We start from the raw sequence: 24,200 nt of genomic DNA on the forward strand, positions 1-24,200 counted from the left end.
GCTCCCTGGGGACCCCCTGTAAATACTGACACACTCCCTGGGGACCGCATGTAAATACTGACAGACTCCCCAGGGACCCCCTGTAAATACTGACACACTCCCCGGGGACCACCTGTAAATACTGACACACTCCCTGGGGACCCCCTGTAAATACTGACACACTCCCCGGGGACACCCAAGTAAATACTGACACACTCCCCGGGTACCACCTGTAAATACTGACACACTCCCCGGGGACACTCCTGTTAATACTGACACACTCCCCGGGTACCCCCTGTAAATACTGACACACTCCCCGGGGACACTCCTGTTAATACTGACACACTCCCCGGGGACCCTCCTGTAAATACTGACACACTCACCGGGGACTCCCTGTAAATACTGACACACTCCCCGGGGACCCTCCTGTAAATACTGACACACTCCCCGGGGACCCCCTGTGAATACTGACCCCTCCTCGGGGTCCCCCCTGTAAATACTGACACAATCCCCGGGAACCCCCTGTAAATACTGACACACTCCCCGGGGACCCTCCTGTAAATACTGACACACTCCCCGGGGACCCTCCTGTAAATACTGACACACTCCCCGGGGACCCTCCTGTAAATACTGACACACTCACCGGCGACTCCCTGTAAATACTGACACGCTCCCCGGGGACCCTCCTGTAAATACTGACACACTCCACGGGGACCCCCTGTAAATACTGACACACTCCCCAGGGACCACCTGTAATTGCTGACACACTCCACGGTGCCCCACCGTAAATACTGACACACACCCCGGGGACCCCCTGTAAAAACTGACACACTCCCCGGGGACACCCAAGTAAATACTGACACACTCCCCGGGTACCCCCTGTAAATACTGACACACTCCCCGGGTACCCACTGTAAATACTGACACACACCCCGGGGACCCCCTGTAAATACTGACACACTCCGCGGAGACCCCCTGTAAATACTGACACACTCCCGGGGACCCCTTATAAATACTGACACACTCCCCGGGGACACTCCTGTTAACACTGACACACTCCCCAGGAACCCTCTGGAAATACTGACACACTCCCCGGGTAACCGCTGTAAATACTGACACACTCCCCGGGGACCCACTGTAAATACTGACACACTCCCCGGGGACCGCCTGTATATACTGACACACTTCCCGGGGACCCCCTGTAAAGACTGACACACTCCGCGGGAACACCCTGTAAATACTGACACACTACCAGAGGACCCCCTGTAAATACTGCCGCACTCCCAGGGGACCCCCTGTAAATACTGACACACTCCCCGGAGACCCCCTTGAAATACTGACACACTCCCCGGGGACCCCCTGTAAATACTGACACGCTCCCCGGGGACCCTCCTGTAAATACTGACACACTCACCGGGGACTCTCCTGTAAATACTGACACACTCCCCGGGGACCCCCTGTAAATACTGACACACTCCCCGGGGACCCTCCTGTAAATACTGACACACTCCCGGGGACCCCCTGTAAATACTGACACGCTCCCCGGGGACCCTCCTGTAAATACTGACACACTCCCGGGGACCCCCTGTAAATACTGACACGCTCCCCGGGGACCCTCCTGTAAATACTGACATACTCCCTGGGGACCCCCTGTAAATACTGACACACTCCCCGGGGACACCCCTGTAAATACTGACACACTTCCCGGGGACCCCCTGTAAAGACTGACACACTCCGCGGGAACACCCTGTAAATACTGACACACTACCAGGGGACCCCCTGTAAATACTGACACACTCCCCGGAGACCCCCTGTAAATACTGACACACTCCCCGGGGACCGCATGTAAATACTGACAGACTCCCCAGGGACCCCCTGTAAATACTGACACACTCCCCGGGGACCACCTGTAAATACTGACACACTCCCTGGGGACACCCCTGTAAATACTGGCACACTCCACGGTGACCCACCGTAAATACTGACACACACCCCGGGGACCCCCTGCAAAAACTGACACACTCCCCGGGACACCCAAGTAAATACTGACACACTCCCCGGGTACCCCCTGTAAATACTGACACACTCCCCGGGAATCTCCTGTAAATACTGACACACTCCCCGGGGACCCCTAAGTAAATACTGACACACTCCGCGGGGACCCCCTGTAAATACTGACACACTCCCCGGGGACACTCCTGTTAACACTGACACACTCCCGGGGACAGCCTGTAAATACTGACACACTTCCCGGGGACCCCCTGTAAAGACTGACACACTCCGCGGGAACACCCTGTAAATACTGACACACTACCAGAGGACCCCCTGTAAATACTGACACACTCCCCGGGACCCCCTGTAAATACTGACACACTCCCCGGGGACCCCGGTAAATACTGACACACTCCCCGGGGACCCCCTGTAAAGACTGACACACTCCGCGGGAACACCCTGTAAATACTGACACACTACCAGAGGACCCCCTGTAAATACTGACACACTCCCCGGAGACCCCCTGTAAATACTGACACACTCACCGGGGACTCCCTGTAAATACTGACACACTCACCGGGGACTCCCTGTAAATACTGAAACACTCCCCGGAGACCCTCCTGTAAATACTGACACACTCACCGGGGACCCTCCTGTAAATACTGACACACTCCCCGGGGACCCTCCTGTAAATACTGACATACTCCCCGGGGACCCCCTGTAAATACTGACACGCTCCCCGGGGACCCTCCTGTAAATACTGACCCCTGCTCGGGGTCCCCCCTGTAAATACTGACACACTCCCCGGGAACCCCCTGTAAATACTGACACACTACCTGGGACCCCCTGTAAATACTGACACACTCCCCGGGGACCCTCCTGTAAATACTGACACACTCCCCGGGGACCATCCTGTAAATACTGACACACTCCCCGGGGACCCTCCTGTAAATACTGACACACTCCCCGGGGACCCTCCTGTAAATACTGACACACTCCCCGGGGACCCTCCTGTAAATACTGACACACTCCCCGGGGACCCCCTGTAAATACTGACATGCTCCACGGGGACCCCCTGTAAATACAGTAATGACACACTCCCCGGGGACCGCATGTAAATACTGACAAGACTCCCCAGGGACCCCCTGTAAATACTGACACACTCCCTGGGGACCCCCTGTAAAAACTGACACACTCCCCGGGGACACCCAAGTAAATACTGACACACTCCCCGGGTACCCCCTGTAAATACTGACACACTCCCCGGGTACCCACTGTAAATACTGACTCACACCCCGGGGACTCTCCTGTAAATACTGACACACTCCCCGGGGACTCCTAAGTAAATACTGACACACTCCGCGGGGACCCCCTGTAAATACTGACACACTCCCCGGGGACACTCCTGTTAATACTGACACACTCCCCGGGGACCCCTAAGTAAATACTGACACCCTCCGCGGGGACCCTCTGTAAATACTGACACACACCCGGGGACCCCTTATAAATACTGACACACTCCCCGGGGACACTCCTGTTAACACTGACACACTCCCCGGGGACCGCCTGTAAATACTGACACACTTCCCGGGGACCCCCTGTAAAGACTGACACACTCCGCGGGAACACCCTGTAAATACTGACACACTACCAGAGGACCCCCTGTAAATACTGCCGCACTCCCCGGAGACCCCCTGTAAATACTGACACACTCCCCGGGACCGCCTGTAAATACTGACACACTCCCCGGGGACCCCTGTAAATATTAACACACTCCACGGGGACCCCCTGTAAAGACTGACACACTCCGCGGGAACACCCTGTAAATACTGACACACTACCAGAGGACCCCCTGTAAATACTGCCGCACTCCCCGGAGATCACCTGTAAATACTGACACACTCCCCGGGACCCCCTGTAAATACTGACACACTCCCCGGGAACACCCTGTAAATACTGACACAGACCCCGGGGACCGCCTGTAAATACTGACACACTCCCCAGGGACCCCCTGTAAACACTGACGCACTCCCCGGGGACTCCCTGTAAATAATGACACACTCCCCGGGTACCCCCTGTAAATACTGACACTCTCCAGGAACACCTTTTAAATACTGACACACTCCCCGGGTACCCCCTGTAAATACTGACACTCTCCAGGAACACCTTTTAAATACTGACACACTCCCGGGTACCCCCTGTAAATACAGACACACTCCCCGGGGACCCTCTGTAAATACTGACACACTCCCCGGGACTCCCTGTAAATACTGACACACTCCCCGGGACCCCCTGTAAATACTGACACACTCCCCGGGGACCCCCTGTAAATACTGACACACTCCTTGGGGACCCCCTGTAAATACTGACACACTCCCCAGAGACCCCCTGTAAATACTGACACTCTCCAGGAACACCCTGTCAATACTGACACACTCCCCGGGACCCCGTAAATACCGACGCATTCCCCTAGGACCCCCTGTAAATACTGACACACTTCCTGGGGACCCCCTGTAAATACTGACACACTCCCTGGGGACCCCCTGTAAATACTGACACACTCCCTGGGGACCCCCTGTAAATACTGACACACTCCCCGGGGACACTCCTGTTAATACTGACACACTCCCCGGGTACCCACTGTAAATACTGACTCACACCCCGGGGACTCTCCTGTAAATACTGACACACTCCCCGGGGACCCCTAAGTAAATACTGACACACTCCGCGGGGACCCTCTGTAAATACTGACACACTCCCGGGGACCCCTTATAAATACTGACACACTCCCCGGGGACACTCCTGTTAACACTGACACACTCCCCGGGGACCGCCTGTAAATACTGACACACTACCAGGGGACCCCCTGTAAATACTGACACACTCCCCGGAGACCCCCTGTAAATACTGACACACTCCCCGGGGACCCCCTGTAAATACTGACACGCTCCCCGGGGACCCTCCTGTAAATACTGACACACTCACCGGGGACTCCCTGTAAATACTGACACACTCCCCGGGGACCCTCCTGTAAATACTGACACACTCACCGGGGACCCTCCTGTAAATACTGACACACTCCCGGGGACACCCTGTAAATACTGACACGCTCCCCGGGACCCTCCTGTAAATACTGACACACTCCCCGGGGACACTCCTGTAAATACTGACATGCTCCCCGGGGACCCCCTGTAAATACTGACACACTCCCCGGGAACACCCTGTAAATACTGACACAGACCCCGGGGACCGCCTGTAAATACTGACACACTCCCCAGGGACCCCCTGTAAACACTGACGCACTCCCCGGGGACTCCCTGTAAATAATGACACACTCCCCGGGTACCCCCTGTAAATACTGACACACACCCTGGGGACCCCCTGTAAATACAGACACACTCCCCGGGGACCCTCTGTAAATACTGACACACTCCCCGGGGACTCCCTGTAAATACTGACACACTCCCCGGGGACCCCCTGTAAATACTGACACACTCCCCGGGGACCCCCTGTAAATACTGACACACTCCCTGGGGACCCCCTGTAAATACTGACACACTCCCTGGGGACCCTCTGTAAATACTGACACACTCCCCAGAGACCCCCTGTAAATACTGACACTCTCCAGGAACACCCTGTCAATACTGACACACTCCCCGAGACCCCGTAAATACCGACGCACTCCCCTAGGACCCCCTGTAAATACTGACACACTTCCTGGGGACCCCCTGTAAATACTGACACACTCCCGGGGACCCCCTGTAAATACTGACACTCTCCAGGAACACCCTGTAAATACTGACACACTCCCCGGGGAACCCCTGTAAATACTGACACACACCCCGGGGACCCCCTGTAAATACTGACACACACGCCGGGGACCCCCTGTAAATACCGACACACTACCCGGGGACTCTCCTGTTAATACTGACACACTCCCCGGGTACCCCCTGTAAATACTGACACACTCCCCGGGTACCCCCTATAAATACTGACACACTCCCCGGGTACCCCCTGTAAATACTGACACTCCCCGGGGACCCCCTGCAAATACTGACACACTCCCAGGGGACCACTGTAAATACTGACACGCTCTCCGGGGACCCCCTGTAAATACTGACACACTCCCCGGGTACCCCCTGTAAATACTGACACACTCCCTGGGGACTCTCCTGTTAATACTGACACACTCCCCGGGTAACCCCTGTAAATACTGACACACTCCCCGGGGACCCTCTGTAAATACTGACACACTCCCCGGGGACCCCCTGTAAAGACTGACACACTCCGCCGGGAACACCCTGTAAATACTGACACACTACCAGAGGACCCCCTGTAAATACTGCCGCACTCCCGGAGACCCCCTGTAAATACTGACACACTCCCCGGGACCCCCTGTATCTACTGGCACACTCCCCGGGGACCCCTGTAAATACTGACACGCTCCAGGAACACCTTTTAAATACTGACACACTCCCCGGGGACTCCCTGTAAATACTGACACACTCCCCGGGTACCCCCTGTAAATACTGACACACTCCCGGGGACCCCCTGTAAATACTGACACACTCCCTGGGGACCCCCTGTAAATACTGACACACACCCTGGGGACACCCTGTAAATACTGACACACACTCCGGGGACGCCCTGTAAATACTGACACACTCCCCGGGGACAACCTGTAAATACTGACATACTCCCTGGGGAGCCCCTGTAAATACTGACACACTCCCCGGGGACCCGCAGCAAATACTGACACTCTCCAGGAACACCTTGTAAATACTGACACACTCCCCGGGGACACCCTGTAAATACTGACGCACTCCCCTGGGACCCCCTGTAAATACTGACACACTCCTGGGGACCCCCTGTAAATACTGACACACTCCCTGGGGACCCCCTGTAAATACTGACACACTCCCCGGGGACCCCCTGTAAATACTGACACACTCCCAGGGGACTCTCTGTAAATACTGACACACTCCCCGGGGACCCCCTGTAAATACTGACATGCTCCCTGGGGACCCTCCAGTAAATACTGACACGCTCCCTGGGGACCCTCCTGTAAATACTGACACACTCCCCGGGGACTCTCCTGTTAATACTGACACACTCCCCGGGTACCCCCTGTAAATACTGACACACTCCCCGGGTACCCCCTATAAATACTGACACACTCCCCGGGTACCCCCTGTAAATACTGACACACTCCCCGGGGACCCCTGCAAATACTGACACACTCCCAGGGGACCACTGTAAATACTGACACGCTCTCCGGGACCCCCTGTAAATACTGACACACTCCCGGGTACCCCTGTAAATACTGACACACTCCCTGGGGACTCTCCTGTTAATACTGACACACTCCCCGGGTAACCCCTGTAAATACTGACACACTCCCCGGGGACCCTCTGTAAATACTGACACACTCCCCGGGGACCCCCTGTAAAGACTGACACACTCCGCCGGGAACACCCTGTAAATACTGACACACTACCAGAGGACCCCCTGTAAATACTGCCGCACTCCCCGGAGACCCCCTGTAAATACTGACACACTCCCCGGGACCCCCTGTATATACTGGCACACTCCCCGGGGACCCCTGTAAATACTGACACGCTCCAGGAACACCTTTTAAATACTGACACACTCCCCGGGGACTCCCTGTAAATACTGACACACTCCCCTGGGGACCCCCCTGTAAATACTGACACACTCCCTGGGGACCCCCTGTAAATACTGACACACTCCCGGGGACCCCCTGTAAATACTGACACACTCCCCGGGGACCCCCTGTAAATACTGACACACTACCCTGGGGACCCCCTGTAAATACTGACACACTCCCCGGGGACCCCTGTAAATACTGACACACTCCCCGGGGACCACCTGTAAATACTGACATACTCCCTGGGGACCCCCTGTAAATACTGACACACTCCCCGGGGACCCCCTGTAAATACTGACACTCTCCAGGAACACCTTGTAAATACTGACACACTCCCCGGGGACACCCTGTAAATACTGACACACTCCCCTGGGACCCCCTGTAAATACTGACACACTCCCTGGGGACCCCCTGTAAATACTGACACACTCCCTGGGGACCCCCTGTAAATACTGACACACTCCCCGGGGACCCCCTGTAAATACTGACACACTCCCAGGGGACCTCTGTAAATACTGACACACTCCCCGGGGACCCCCTGTAAATACTGACATGCTCCCTGGGGACCCTCCAGTAAATACTGACACGCTCCCTGGGGACCCTCCTGTAAATACTGACACACTCCCCGCGTACCACCTGTAAATACTGACACACTCCCCGGGGACACTCCTGTAAATACTGACTCACACCCCGGGGCCTCTCCTGTAAATACTGACACACTCCCCGGGGACCCCTAAGTAAATACTGACACACTCCGCGGGGACCCCCTGTAAATACTGACACACTCCCGGGGACCCCTTATAAATACTGACACACTTCCCGGGGACACTCCTGTAAACACTGACACACTCCCCAGGTACCCTCTGTAAATACTGACACACTCCCCAGGTACCCTCTGTAAATACTGACACATTCCCCGGGGACCCACTGTAAATACTGACACACTCCCCGGGGACCGCCTGTAAATACTGACACACTTCCCGGGGACCCCCTGTAAAGACTGACACACTCCCCGGGACCCCCTGTAAATACTGACACACTCCTCGAGACCCCCTGTAAATACTGACACACTCCCCGGGACCCCCTGTAAATACTGACACACTCCCGGGGACCCCTGTAAATACTAACACACTCCCCGGGGACCCCCTGTGAAGACTGACACGCTCCGCGGGAACACCCTGTAAATACTGACACACTACCAGAGGACCCCCTGTAAATACTGCCGCACTCCCCGGAGATCCCCTGTAAATACTGACACACTCCCCGGGACCCCCTGTAAATACTGACACACTCCCCGGGAACACCCTGTAAATACTGACACAGACCCCGGGGACCGCCTGTAAATACTGACACACTCCCCAGGGACCCCTGTAAACACTGACGCACTCCCCGGGGACTCCCTGTAAATACTGACACACTCCCCGGGGACCCCTGTAATACTGACACTCAGGACACTTCCACTCCCCCGGGACCCCTGTATAGACACATTCCCCGGGGACCCCCTGTAAATACTGACCCACTCCCTGGGGACCCCCTGTAAATACTGACACACTCCGCAGGGACCCCCTGTAAATACTAACACACTTCCCGGAGACCCCCTGTAAATACTGACACAATCCCCGGGGACACCCTGTAAATACTGACACACTCCCCGGGACCCCGTGTAAATACTGACACACTCCCTGGGGACCCCTGTAAATACTGACACACTCCCTGGGGACCTCCTGTAAATACTGACACACTCCCCGGGACCCCCTGTAAATACTGACACACTCCCCGGGGACCCCCTGTAAATACTGACACACTCCCCGGGGACTCCCTGTAAATACTGACACACTCCAGGAACACCTTTTAAATACTGACACACTCCCTGGGGACCCCCTGTAAATACTGAAACACTCCCCAGGGACCCCCTGTAAATACTGACACACTCCCCGGACCCCCTGTAAATACTGACACACTCCCCAGGGAAGCCCTGTAAATACTGACACACTCCCCGGGGACCCCTGTAAATACTGACACACTCCCCGGGGACCCCCTGTAAATACTGACATACTCCCTGGGGACCCCCTGTAAATACTGACACACTCCCCGGGGACCCCCAGTAAATACTGACACACTCCCCGGGGACACCCTGTAAATACTGACACACTGTCCGGGAACACCTTGTAAATACTGACACACTCCCCGGGGACACCCTGTAAATACTGACACACTGACCCGGGAACCCGTGTAAATACTGACGCACTCCCCTGGGACCCCCTGTAAAGACTGACACACTACCTGGGGACCCCCTGTAAATACTGACACACTCCCTGGAGACCCACTGTAAATACTGACACACTCCCCGGGGACCCCCTGCAAATACTGACACACTCCCTGGGGACCCCCTGTAAATACTGACACACTCCCCGGGGACCGCCTGTAAATACTGACACACTCCCCGGGGACCTCCTGTAAATACTGACAAACTCCGCAGGGATCCCCTGTAAATACTAACACACTTCCCGGGGACCCCCTGTAAATACTGACACACTCCCCGGGGACCGCCTGTAAATACTGACACACTCCCCGGGGACCTCCTGTAAATACTGACAAACTCCGCAGGGATCCCCTGTAAATACTAACACACTCCCCGGGGACCCCCTGTAAAGACTGACACACTCCGCGGGAACACCCTGTAAATACTGACACACTGCCCGGGAACACCCTGTAAATACTGACGCACTCCCCGGGAACAGCCTGTAAACACTGACGCACTCCCTGGGTACCCCCTGTAAATACTGACTCACTCCCCGGGTACCCCCTGTAAATACTGACACACTCCCCGGGGACTCCCCTATAAATACTGACACACTCCCCGGGGACCCCCTGTAAATACTGACACACTCCCTGGCGACCCCCTGTAAATACATGACACACTCCCCGGGGACCCTGTAAATACTGACACACTCCCTGGCGACCCCCTGTAAATACATGACACACTCCCTGGGGACCCCCTGTAAATACTGACACACACCCCGGGGACCCCCTGTCAATACTGACACACTCCCCGCGGACCCCCTGTAAATACTGACACACTCCCCGGGGACGCCCTGTAAATACTGACACACTCCCCGGGGACGCCCTGTAAATACTGACACACTCCCCGGGGACCCCCTGTAAATACTGACACACTCCCTGGGGACCCCCCTGTAAATACTGACACTCTCCAGAAACACCTTGTAAATACTGACACACTCCCCGGGGACACCCTGTAAATACTGACGCACTCCCAGGGACCCCGTGTAAATACTGACGCACTCCCCTGGGCCCCCTGTAAATACTGACACACTCCCTGGGGACCCCCTGTAAATACTGACACACTCCCCGGGGACCCCCTGTAAATACTGACACACTCCCTGGGGACCCCCTGTAAATACTGACACACTCCCCGAGACCCTGTGTAAATACTGACGCACTCCCCTGTGACCCCCTGTAAATACTGACACACTCCCTGGGGACCCCCTGTAAATACTGACACACTCCCCGGGGACCCCCTGTAAATACTGACACACTCCTCGGGAATCTCTAGAAAAACTGACACACTACCCGGGGCCCCCTGTAAATACTGACACACTCCCTGGGGACCCCCTGTAAATACTGACACACTCCCCGGGAATCTCTGGAAAAACTGACACTCATTTGGAACATCTAAATATTTGCAACTCCAATCCCCACAGAAAACTGCCTCTCCAAGTTGGAGGGTGTTTTATGAATGTTCTCGTGAGCAAATAAAAAATAAATAGAATTACAAATAAATAAAATAGAGATATTGCTGAATTGTGTCCCAGTCTCACTGGGGCCTGGGTACACTGGTTTGTTAGACTTGGGATCAGATCGGCTTCTACCGACACGGTAGCACAGTGGTTAGCACTGCTGCCTCACTGCTACAGGGACACGGGATTGATGCCCGGCCTGGGTCACTGCCTGTGTGGTGTTAGCATGTCGTCCCCGTGTCTGCGTGGGTTCCTCCGGTTGCTCTGGTTTCCTCCCACAGTCCAAAGACGTGCAGGTTAGGTGGATTGGCCATGATAAATTGCCCTTAGTGTCCAATGGTTAGAAGGGGTTACTGGCCCAGATATGGTGCTCTTTCAGAGGGTTGGTGGGTCAAACTGCCTCCTTCTGCACAGATTCTATGCCGTACAGGGGTGATGTCAGGAAACAGGAAACGGGGCAGCAGGGTAGCATGGTGGTTAGCATAAATGCTTCACAGCTCCAGGGTCCCAGGTTCGATTCCCGGCTGGGTCACTGTCTGTGTGGAGTCTGCACGTCCTCCCCCTGTGTGCGTGGGTTTCCTCCGGGTGCTCCGGTTTCCTCCCACAGTCCAAGGATGTGCGGGTTAGGTGGATTGGCCATGCTGAATTGCCCGTAGTGGCCTAATAAAAGTAAGGTTAAAGGGGGGGGTTGTTGGGTTACGGGTATAGGGTGGATACGTGGGTTTGAGTAGGGTGATCATGGCTCGGCACAACATTGAGGGCCGAAGGGCCTGTTCTATGCTGTACTGTTCTATGTTCTATATTCACACAGTGGGGGGACGGAAATCTGGAACTCTCTCCCTCAAAAGGCTGTAGTGGCCGGAGGGAGGGGGAGGAGGGAGGACTTGACAATCAACTGAAACTGTGAAAACCCAAATTTGGAAGATGTTGGTTCGGGAAGGACATTGAGCGTTACAGAATCAGAGCAGTTGATTGGAATTAAATGAGCAGACACTAGCCAGTTCCAGAATTCAATGAGATCGAGGGGCTGAATGGCCCTTCCCAGGATTCCCTTGAAGGTGTGCGGAGGTGGTTTTCAGGAGAGGGATCAGAGATGAGGAGCTTTAGTCACGTGGAGAAGCTTGAGATTGTTCTCCTTGGAGCAAGATGAAGATTTGATTTACTTCTTGGGTGGTGATGAGGAAGCGAGGGGAGTTGGGGGTGGGCGGGAACCGTTACCAGTTCAGAACACAGTGGAGACGCATTTAAGATGTTTGACAGAAAAGTCAGTGGGGAGATTTTCTCAAACCCTGTCGCACAGGGCAAAGTAACAGGCAACAAGTGGGGGCACCTACGTACCAGAGATAAAACCCATCGTGAGGTCCTTGCTGTTGGTGGAAGATTGACCTTTGACCCAGGTCTCCTTCAAGGCATTGAAGGTGTAGAAGTAGATGAGGTTTGAGCAACAGAGGCTGGAGATGACGGAAAACCAGCTCCGGTACACCGCCAATCTGGAACAGGAGAGAGAAGACCGAGGTCACGGACCCAAGGTTGTTATTTGGTCACTGGCACGCCAAAAGCATTATGGAGATTGACCAACACCACGCCATCCCTGTTTCCCCACCCCCCTTTACATCAGTGATATCCGGCGACCCTTACTCGAGAAGCACATCAACCATTCAGCAATAAAAATGATAACATGCACCGGCCTATTACAAGCACAATAACCGGAGCAAAGATTCCCCCAAAATACCCATCCGCTGACCCAAACTTCTCTCCCTCTCTCCCCCTCGGCCATTCCTCCTGATGAACAGCAGATGAACTTGCCTCAAACATCCGGGACAATCAGTTTTTCTAAGGAACGGCTTTAAGGCAACAAACCTCGCGCAACAGAGGAATTATTTCTCTTAATGTAGGTCAGAAAACCATCCGTCAAATTCTTATAATGTACATTGTAGCAAGACTGATGTTCCCGATGAGCTTTGAATTAATATCGGTGCACGGCAGCACAGTGGTCAGCGCAGCTGCTTCACAGCTCCAGGGACCCTAGTTCGATTCCGGCTTTGGGTGACTGTGCGGGGTCTGCACGTTCCCCCCACGTCTGCGTGGGTTTCCTCCGGGTGCTCCGGTTTCCTCCCACAGTCCAAAGATGTGCGGGTTAGGTGGATTGGCCATGATAAATAACCCTTAGTGTCCAAAGATGTGCAGGTTAGGTTACGGGGATAGGGCGGGGTGGAAGGGGGGGTGCAGGCCTGCGTAGAGTGCTCTTTCGGAGGGTCAGTGCAGACATAATGGGCCGAATGGCCTCCTTGCATGAAGGCAAGTTCCTCAAAAGAGGGTCATTGTAATAATATTCCAACACATCAGAATGATTCAAATACATTCACCTGAGATATTAATGTTTATTCAAGTCCACATGTCTATTTCTGGCAGCAATTAATAATTTAGTTATTTAGCTGCTTCAGGGGCTGGCCTACGAGCAGTGCATTTACCAACCCAGCCACTGGGGGAGCTGCCGAGGTTCTGAGCTGCAGATCACAGCCATAGAATCATAGAATTTACAGTGCAGAAGGAGGCCATTCAGCCCATCGAGTCTGCACCGGCTCCTGTAAAGAGCACCCTACCCAAGGTCAACAACTCCACCCTATCCCCATAACCCAGTAACTCCACCTAACACTAAGGGCAATTTTGGATACTAAGGGCAATTTATCATGGCCAATCCACCTAACCTGCACATCTTTGGACTGTGGGAGGAAACCGGAGCACCCGGAGGAAACCCACGCACACACGGGGAGGATGTGCAGACTCCGCACAGACAGTGACCCAAGCCGGAATCGAACCTGGGACCCTGGAGCTGTGAAGCGATTGTGCTATCCACAATGCTACTGTGCTGCCTCTGTTTGCACTCACAGTCCCTCCTCTCTGATGATCTTTGCCAGGACGGCAGAGGTAGAGCTTGACTTTATCTTCTCGTCCACTACAATGAGAGAGAGAGGGAGAGAGAGTGAGAGAATGTGAGTATCAGATGCAGAGAACGGTCTATAAGAAATCACCATCGACATCAATCCTCTCTGAAAGCACTGACCTTGGTGTGGGGAGGGGATGGGGTGGGGGGGGGGGCATCTCCTCCACCCTCTGGCTTCACTCAGCCAGCTATTCATCCATTCCCACCTCCCTATGTGTATTGTAGGAAATGTTTACATATTGTATTTTATGTTGCAGTAATGTTAGCAAAAGAACTTGGGTTAAGGTGTGCAGATTCGGAGTCTGCTAAAGCCGTGATTAAGGAGTTAACAGCCAGGCAGGCTGTGATGTCATTCATAGGCGGGGCAAGAGCAGTGGTTAGCACTGCTGCCTCATGGCGCCGAGGTCCCAGGTTCGATCCCGGCTCTGGGTCACTGTCCGTGTGGAGGTTGCACGTTCTCCCCATGTTTGTGTGGGTTTCGCCCCCACAACCCAAAGATGTGCAGGGTAAGTGGATTGGCCACGCTAAATTGCCCCTTAATTGGAAAAAATGAATTGGGTATTCTAAATTTTTTTTTATTCATGGGAGGGGCTGGGTCAGTTTTTTAGTTTCATTTTCAGCCCTTCCCCGTGTCTGCTTTCTTTGAAGTTTAATTTTTAAATTTCCAGCCCTGGGTTCCGAGAAAGATGAGTTTCTCAGACTGACTTCTGAAAGCTTCTTTCCCAAGGAGTTTGTGAATGACTGTCAGCCACTCGGTCTTACCCTTATTAACAAGTGGCATTTAACCTGTGTGCGGATTTTGCTGAATTGAAATTTTAGTAGTAGATAGGAAAGTAAACTCAAAGACCTTTATATTTTTTTAAAGAGCTGTCTAACTGTCAATTGAAAAGCTGTTTATTCCTCGGTTGTTGATGGGGTTAATCCTGTGTCAATAATAAAGATTATTCGAATATAAAAGATCCCCAGTTGTCAGTGGAATCTCTCCTGGAGCAAAATGTCTTTTCATCACAGTTTTCAAATTGAAAAATTGTTGTGAGTTTCGTCCGGTTTTCCAATATGAACTGGGGTCTAGTGTGGTCCCGTAACGTTATCCAACTTGCACTTCCTGTTATTTTACCTCAATTACTCGTGATGGTATCGGGTTCCTCATTGATTCATTGTCTTATAGTTATGATCCCTAATGTTGTTCTGCCACCCAACAGGAAGCATCGTTTCCATCACAACCCTGTCTAAACCGCTCAGAATTTTAAACATTTGGAGTATTGTGTGCAGTTCTGGTCACCTCACTGTAGGAAGGATGCCTTCTCCATTCTGGGGACAAGAGCCCAGATGGGTTGTTCTTTTTAATTGTTATAGAATCAAAACTCAATTAATAAGATCTGGGATTGGAAGCTGAAGGTGGCCATAAACCCATCTGGTTCTCTAATGCCCATTCGCAAAGGAAATCTGATGTCCTTCCCCGGTCTGGCCTACATGTGAATCCAGGCCCACAGAAATGTGGCTGACTCTTAACTGTCCCTCTGAAATGGCAAATTTGGGATTGACAGCAAATGCTGATCTTTCCCACATCGCAGGAAAGAATAAAAAGAATAGTGTGCAGCCCCCACAGTGTCCTCTAACTAAGGTTTGATTCAAGCTATGTTACAATACCCTGGGTCAATTCCAGCCCCACGGAACTTGTGTCCCCTTTGTAACTGACCCTTCAACTAAGGGAAACCGCTGCTCCCTATCCACCCTGTCCATGCCTCTCATAATCTTGTCCACCTCTGCTCCAGCAAAAACAACCCAAGCTCATCCAACTTCTCTTCATAACTTCAATGTTCCATCCCAGGCAACATCCTGGTGAATGGCCTCTGCACCCCCTCCAGTCCAATCACATCCTTCCTATAATGTGGGGCCAGAACTGCACACAGTACTCCAGCTGTGACCTCACCAAAGTTCTATATAACTGCACCATGACATCACTGCTTGTGTAATCTATGCCTTGATGGATAAAAGCGAGTGTCCCATATGATTTTTTCACTGCCCCATTAACCTGTCCTTCAACCTTCAGAGATTAATGGACAAACACACCAAGGTCCCTTTGTTCCTCGGAACTTCCCAATGTCAGGCCATTCATTGAATACTTCCTTGTGTCATGTGAGAGTACCTTTAAGAAATGAGAAATGGGTGTTTATCAGTGATGTCAGAGTGTGGGTGGAGCTGGGCTGTCTGTCAGCTTTTGACTTTCGTTTTTAGGCTGTTTGCTGCAGGGTGTGTTTTAGTTTCGTTTTCAGAGCTGGATAGCTGCAGTCACAGCCAGAAGGGGTATTAGTCTCTCTCTGTAACCAAAAGACTGTAAATTGATCCTTTGGTGATTTAAAACTAATAACTGCTCTCAGTAGTGACTTTAACCTGATGTGCTTCTGTTAAAAGTTTTAAAAAAGTTTTATTATTCTACCTGTTTGCGTATGTTGTTTTTTGAAACAAAAAGTATATTTACTGTGTGCATTTCTTAAAGGATAGTGAAAAGGTGAAAAATGAAACCATCTTGAAGTTGATGGTCTATTTTTGTTTCTTGAGGGGAGGTGTCATGTGAGACGTTTTAGACTGTTTGCTGCAGGGTGTGTTTTAGTTTTGTTTTCAGTGTTGGAGCTGAAGCCAGACCAAGCAGGTGTACTGCAGTTCTCTGTGCCATCAAAAGACTATCTCTTGATCATTTGGTGAATTCAGAATTAGAAATATTTTCAGTAGTGACTTTAACCTGATGTGCTTCTGTTAAAGGTTTTGTTTTTAAGTCGTAGAAATGGAAAAGTATTTTTTAAAGCAAAATAATGTTTATTCTATGAACTCCAGGTAACCTTTTTAAAACATACAGTGTACATCTTAACAACCATTAATTAAAATACAACCCCCTAAGAATACAACACTTAAGTAATCCTTAAGCTGTCCATGAGACTTAAAAACATTGTCCGAAACCAAGATCAAGCTATCCCACTCCCTGTCATTCTGGTGTGCTCCATGTGCCTATCCAATAACTACTTTAAAGTTCCTAAAGTGTCCGACTCCACTAACACAGCAGGCAGTCCGTTCCACACCCTACCCACCGAGTAAAGAACCTACCTCGGACATCCCTCCTATATTTCCAACCCTGAACCTTATAGTTATGCCCCCTTGTAACTGCTACATCCACCTGAAGAAATAGTCTCTGAATGTCCACTCTATCTATCCCCCTCATCATCTTATAAACCTCAATTAAGTCGCCTCTCATCCTCCTCCACTCCAAAGAGAAAAGCCCTAGCTCCCTCAACCTTTCCTCATAAGACCTATCCTGCAAACCAGGCAGCATCCTGGTAAATCTCTTAGCACCCTTTCCAATGCTTCCACATCCTTCCTACAGTGAGGTGACCAGAACTGCACACAATACTCCAAATGTGGTCTCACCAGGGTCATGTATAGTTGCAGCATAACCCCGCGGCTCTTAAACTCAAGCCCCCTGTTAATAAACGCTAACACGCTATAGGCCTTCTTCACGGCTCTACCCATTTGAGTGGCAACCTTCAGAGATCTGTGGACATGAACCCCAAGATCTCTCTGTTCCTCCACATTCCTCAGAACCCTGCCGTTGACCCTGTAATCCGCATTCAATTTTTTTCTACCATAATGAATCACCTCGCACTTATCAGGGTTAAACTCCATCTGTCATTTTTCGGTCCAGCTCTGCATCCTATCAATGTCTCTTTGCAGCCTACAACAGCCCTCCACCTCATCCACTACTCCACCAATCTTGGTGTCATCAGCAAATTCACTGACCCACCCTTCAGCCCCCTCCTCCAAGTCATTGATAAAAATCACAAATAGCAGAGGACCCTGCACTGATCCCTGTGGTACACCGCTGGTAACTGGTCTCCAGTCTAAAAATTTTCCATCCACCACCACCCTCTGTCTTCTATGTGATAGCCAGTTGCTTATCCAATTGGCCAAATTTCCCTCTATCCCACACCTCCTTACTTTCTTCATCAGCCGACCATGGGGAACCTCATCAAACGCCTTACTACAATCCATGTATACGACATCAACTGCTCTACCTTCATCTACACACTTAGTTACCTCCTCAAAGAATTTAACCAAATTTGTGAGGCAAGACTTACCCTTCATGAATCCGTGTTGACTATTAAGCTGCATCTTTCCAAATGGTCATAAATCCTATCCTTCAGGACCTTTTCCATTAACTTACCGACCACCGAAGTAAGACTCACCGGTCTATAATTACCAGGGCCAGTCCTATTCCCTTTCTTGAACAGAGGAACAACATTCGCCACTCTCCAGTCCGCTGGCACTATCCCCGTGGACAGTGAGGACCCAAAGATCAAAGCCAAAGGCTTTGCAATCTCATCCCTTGCCTCCCAAAGAATTCTTGGATATATCCCATCTGGCCCAGGGGACTTGTCGACCCTCAGGTTTTGCAAAATTGCTAATACACCCTTCCTGAGAACATCTACCTTCCCCAGCCTACCCACCTGTATCACACTCTCATCCTCAAAAACATGGCCCCTTGGTGAACACTGAAGAAAAGTATTCATTCAACGCCTCTCCTATTTTTTCTGACTCCATGCACAAGTTCCCACTTGACTGACCCGAACCCCACCCTGGTCATTTTTTTATTTCTCACATAAGAGCCTTGGGGTTTTCATTGATTTGACCTGCCAAGGACTTCTCATGCCCCCTCCTAGCTCTCCTAAGCCTTTTTTTTAGCTCATTCCTTCCTACTGTGTAACTGTAGCCACCGAAGCTGGCCACTTCCCGACATAAAATGGAACATTGAGTTGCATGCAGGGAAAATTGGACAACGACATAGAGGCAAGCAGGTTGCAGAACCTCTCTGTGGATTCTGTCTGAAGAAACCAGACAGCACAGAAACTAACAAGCTGCGCATATTAATTGAGCGATTCTTGGTGATTCCCAGGCACAATGGACACAACAATTAGAAAAGATTGAAACATTCTATAGCAGGTCAGACACCCCGGCGCCAGTGGAGTCTGAAACAAAAAGGACACAAACAAGGTGGAAAGAACCGCCCAGTGATCGAGGAACAGCCCCGCTATTGGAGAAATTCAAATCAATCGATTGGGAAGAGACCCAATCGATTGCAAGTTAATCGAGGGTCCGCCCAGATGGGCGCGAAACTCAAAACAGTATAAGACAGAGACCCCGACCCCAGCTCTCTCTCTTAGCCAGGCTCTCTTAGCCAGCCCTCCTCGCTCTTAGCCGGCCCTCCCAGCAGAACACCTTTGCAACAGCTCTCCAGGACCGTGAAAAGGAGAGGCCTAGCCAATTGCTACACCGACAAGTGTCTTAGTTTATATGCATGAGTAGCAAATGACTGTGTAATAATAAACGTGTCTTGTTTGAACTTACTAATTGGTATATTGAGTCATTGATCTGAACTTGAACTTGAATCTTGTGGCGGTATCATAAGGATACCTGGCGACTCTAGAGCTAAGGAATAAAACAGAGCCAATTGAGTGTAAAGCACACTCACCCAGAACGAGCAACAAACCCTGAAGCGACCCAACTGAACCTTGTTTTCTAATCCTTACATACGCTTCCTTTTTACTCTTGATACCTCTTGACAAGACATTCAACCTCTTTTGTGAACCATGGTTCCCTCACACGGCCATTTCCTCCCTGCCTGACAGGGACATACCTATCAAGGCCATGCAGCAGTTGTTCCTTGAACAAACTCCACTTTTCATTCGTGCATTTCCCTGACAATTTCTGATCCCATCTTATGCTCCCTAATTCTTGCCTAATGAAGAAGAAAGAGGACAATCGCTTGTAACAAGTCGGCTTCAATTAAGTTACTGTGAAAAGCCCCTAGTCGCCACATTCCGGCGCCTGTTCGGGGAGGCTGGTACGGGAATTGAACCGTGCTGCTGGCCTGCCTTGGTCTGCTTTAAAAAGCAGCGATTTAGCCCAGTGTGCTAAACCAGCCCCGGTTCATAATTCCACATAGTTTAAGCCCTCCCTGTTGGGGAGGGTTTAAACTAATGTGGCAGGGGGATGGGAACCGATGCAGGAAGTTGGAAGGTAATAAAACAGGGACAGAAGCAAAAGGAAGTAAGGGGAAAAGTGCAAGGCAGATAAGACATAGTCAAAAATCTAAAAGGGCGACAGTACAAGGTACAATGACTGAGGGGAGATCAGTGAATAGGCCCAGTAATAACAAAAGGAATAAAACTGGATATGTTAAGATTCAAAACAGAGGTAAAAAAACCAACATAAGTGTACTTTACCTGAATGCTCGTAGTATTCGGAATAAAGTTAATGAGTTGATGGCACAAATCATCATAAATGACTATGATTTAGTGGCCATTACTGAAACATGGTTAAAGGATGGTCACGACTGTGAGTTAAATATCCGAGGGTATCAAGCTATTCGGAAGGACAGAGTGGATGGTAAGGGAGGTGGTGTTGCTCTGTTATTTAAGGATGACATTCGGGCAATAGTAAGGGATGACATCGGTGCTATGGAGGATAAGGTTGAATCCATTTGGGTGGAAATCAGGAATAGTAAGGCGAAAAAGTCACTGATAGGAGTAGTCTATCGGCCACCAAATAGTAACGTTATGGTGGGGCAGGCAATAAACAAAGAAATAACTGATGCATGTAGAAATGGTACAGCAGTTATCATGGGGGATTTTAATCTACATGTCGATTAGTTTAACCAGGTCGGTCAAGGCAACCTTGAGGAGGAGTTTATAGAATGTATCCGCGATAGTTTCCTAGAACAGTATGTAATGGAACCTACAAGGGAACAAGCGGTCCTAGATCTTGTCCTGTGTAATGAGACAGGATTGATTCATGATCTCATAGTTAGGGATCCTCTCGGAAGGAGCGATCACAATATGGTGGAATTTAAAATACAGATGGAGGGTGAGAAAGTAAAATCAAATACTAGTGTTTTGTGTTTAAACAAAGGAGATTACAAGGGGATGAGAGAAGAACGAGCTAAGGTAGACTGGGAGCTAAGACTTTATGGTGGAACAGTTGAGGAACAGTGGAGAACCTTCCAAGCGATTTTTCACAGTGCTCAGCAAAGGTTTATACCAACAAAAAGGAAGGGCCGTAGAAAGAGGGAAAATCGACCGTGGATATCTAAGGAAATAAGGGAGAGTACCAAATTGAAGGAAAAAGCATACAAAGTGGCAAAGATTGCTGGGAGATTAGAGGACTGGGAAATCTTTAGGGGGCAACAGAAAGCTACTAAAAAAGCTATAAAGAAGAGTAAGATAGAGTATGAGAGTAAACTTGCTCAGAATATAAAAACAGACAGTAAAAGTTTTTACAAATATATAAAACAAAAAAGAGTGGCTAAGGTAAATATTGGTCCTTTAGAGGAGGAGAAAGGAGTTTTAATAATGGGAAAAGAGGAAATGGCTGAGGAACTGAACAGGTTTTTTGGGTCGGTCTTCACAGTGGAAGACACAAATAACATGCCAGCGACTGATAGAAATGAGGCTATGACAGGTGAGGACCTTGAGAGGATTGTTATCACTAAGGAGGGAGTGATGGGCAAGCTAATGGGGCAAAAGGTAGACAAGTCTCCTGGCCCTGATGGAATGCATCCCAGAGTGCTAAAAGAGATGGCTAGGGAAATTGCAGATGCACTAATGATAATTTACCGAAATTCACTAGACTCTGGGGTGGTCCCGGTGGATTGGAAATTAGCAAACGTGACACCACTGTTTAAAAAAGGAGGAAGGCAGAAAGCAGGAAATTATAGGCCAGTGAGCTTAACTTCGGTAGTAGGGAAGATGCTGGAATCTATCATCAAGGAAGAAATAGCGAGGCATCTGGAAATAAATTGTCCCATTGGGCAGACGCAGCACGAGTTCATAAAGGGCAGGTCATGCCTAACTAATTTAGTGGAGTTTTTTGAGGACATTACCAGTGCAGTCGATAACGGGGAGCCAATGGATGTGGTATATCTGGATTTTCAGAAAGCCTTTGACAAGGTGCCACACAAAAGATTGCTGCATAAGATAAAGATGCATGGCATTAAGAGCAAAGTAGTAGCATGGATAGAGGATTCGTTAATTAATAGAAAGCAAAGAGTGGAGATTAATGGGTGTTTCTCTGGTTGGCAATCAGTAGCTAGTGGTGTCCCTCAGGGATCCGTGTTGGGCCCACAATTGTTCACAATTTACATAGATGATTTGGAGTTGGGGACCAAGGGCAATGTGTCCAAGTTTGCAGATGACACTAAGATGAGTGGTAAAGCAAAAAGTGCAGAGGATACTGGAAGTCTGCAGAGGGATTTGGATAGGTTAAGTCAATGGGCTAGGGTCTGGCAGATGGAATACAATGTTGACAAATGTGAGGTTAACCATTTTGGTAGGAATAACAGCAAACAGGATTATTATTTAAACAATAAAATATTAAAGCATGCCGCTGTGCAGAGAGACTTGGGTGTGCTAGTGCACGAGTCACAGAAGGTTGGTTTACAGGTGCAACAGGTGATTAAGAAGGCAAATGGAATTTTGTCCTTCATTGCTAGAGGGATGGAGTTTAAGACTAGGGGGGTTATGTTGCAATTGTATAAGGTGTTAGTGAGGCCACACCTGGAGTATTGTGTTCAGTTTTGGTCTCCGTACTTGAGAAAGGACATACTGGCGCTGGAGGGTGTGCAGAGGAGATTCACTAGGTTAATCCCAGAGCTGAAGGGGTTGGATTATGAGGAGAGGTTGAGTAGACTGGGACTGTACTCATTGGAATTTAGAAGGATGAGGGGGAATCTTATAGAAACATTTAAAATTATGAAGGGAATAGATAGGATAGATGCGGGCAGGTTGTTTCCACTGGCGGGTGAAAGCAGAACTAGGGGACCTAGCCTCAAAATAAGGGGAAGTAGATTTAGGACTGAGTTTAGGAGGAACTTCTTCACCCAAAGGGTTGCGAATCTATGGAATTCCTTGCCCAGTGAAGCAGTTGAGGCTCCTTCATTACATGTTTTTAAGGTAAAGATAGATTGTTTTTTGATGAATAAAGGGCCGGAAAGTGGAGCTGAGTCCACAAAAGATCAGCCATGATCTCATTGAATGGCGGTGTAGGCTCGAGGGGCCAGATGGCCGACTCCTGCTCCTAGTTCTTATGTTCTTATAATGCCTGGTTCATAATCGCATCATAATTACCCCTCCCCCAATTATAAACCTTGCCCTGCAGTATGGCCCTATCCCTCTCCATTGCAATAGTGAAAGACGCCAAATTGTGGTCACTATCTCCAAAGTGCTCTTCCACAAACAAATCTAACACTTGGCCTGGTTCATTACCCAGTACCAAATCCAATGTGGCCTCTCCTCTTGTCGGCCTATACACATATTGTGTCAGGAAACTCTCCTGCACACACTGTACAAAACTGCCCCATCCGAACTGTTCGACAAGTAGAGGTTCCAATCAATATTTAGAAAGTTAAAGTCACCCATGACAACTAACCTCCACACCTATCCATAATCTGTTTTGCAATTCCTGTCCCTGTAATGGCCACAACATCGTAGTCCCAAGTACCAATCCACGCTCCAAGTTAACCTACCTTATTCCGGATGCTCCTTGCATTGAAGTAGACACACTTCAACCCACCTTTCTGTCTGCCGGTACACTCCTGCGACCTTGATACCCTCCTCAGTACCTCACAACTCTCAACACTGGCTTCTGGACTACAGCTCGTTTTCCCAACCCCCTGACAAATTAGTTTAAACCCCCCCCAAAGAGCCGTAGCAAATTTCCCTCCCAGGATATTGGTGGCCCTCTGGTTCAGATGCAAACCGTCCTGTCTGTACAGGTCCCACCTTCCCCAGAAACCCTCCCTCCTACACCATCC

General features: G+C 50.4%; 1 protein-coding gene across 1 annotated transcript in view; it reads right to left on the minus strand.

The window, feature by feature from the left end:
* Positions 1 to 14,432, minus strand: part of LOC119956634 (peroxisomal membrane protein PMP34-like) — a 40,500-nt gene extending 26,068 nt beyond the window's left edge. Inside the window, exons 1-2 of the mRNA XM_038783974.1 lie at positions 14,287 to 14,432; positions 12,736 to 12,887 (exon numbers count right to left, since the gene is read on the minus strand). Coding sequence (XP_038639902.1) covers positions 12,736 to 12,887; positions 14,287 to 14,432 — 298 coding nt within the window. The remainder of the gene's footprint in view (positions 1 to 12,735; positions 12,888 to 14,286) is intronic.
* Positions 14,433 to 24,200: the final 9,768 nt, after the last annotated feature.

The sequence above is a fragment of the Scyliorhinus canicula genome, chromosome 23, assembly GCF_902713615.1.
Source record: "Scyliorhinus canicula chromosome 23, sScyCan1.1, whole genome shotgun sequence".
Taxonomy (NCBI): domain Eukaryota; kingdom Metazoa; phylum Chordata; class Chondrichthyes; order Carcharhiniformes; family Scyliorhinidae; genus Scyliorhinus; species Scyliorhinus canicula.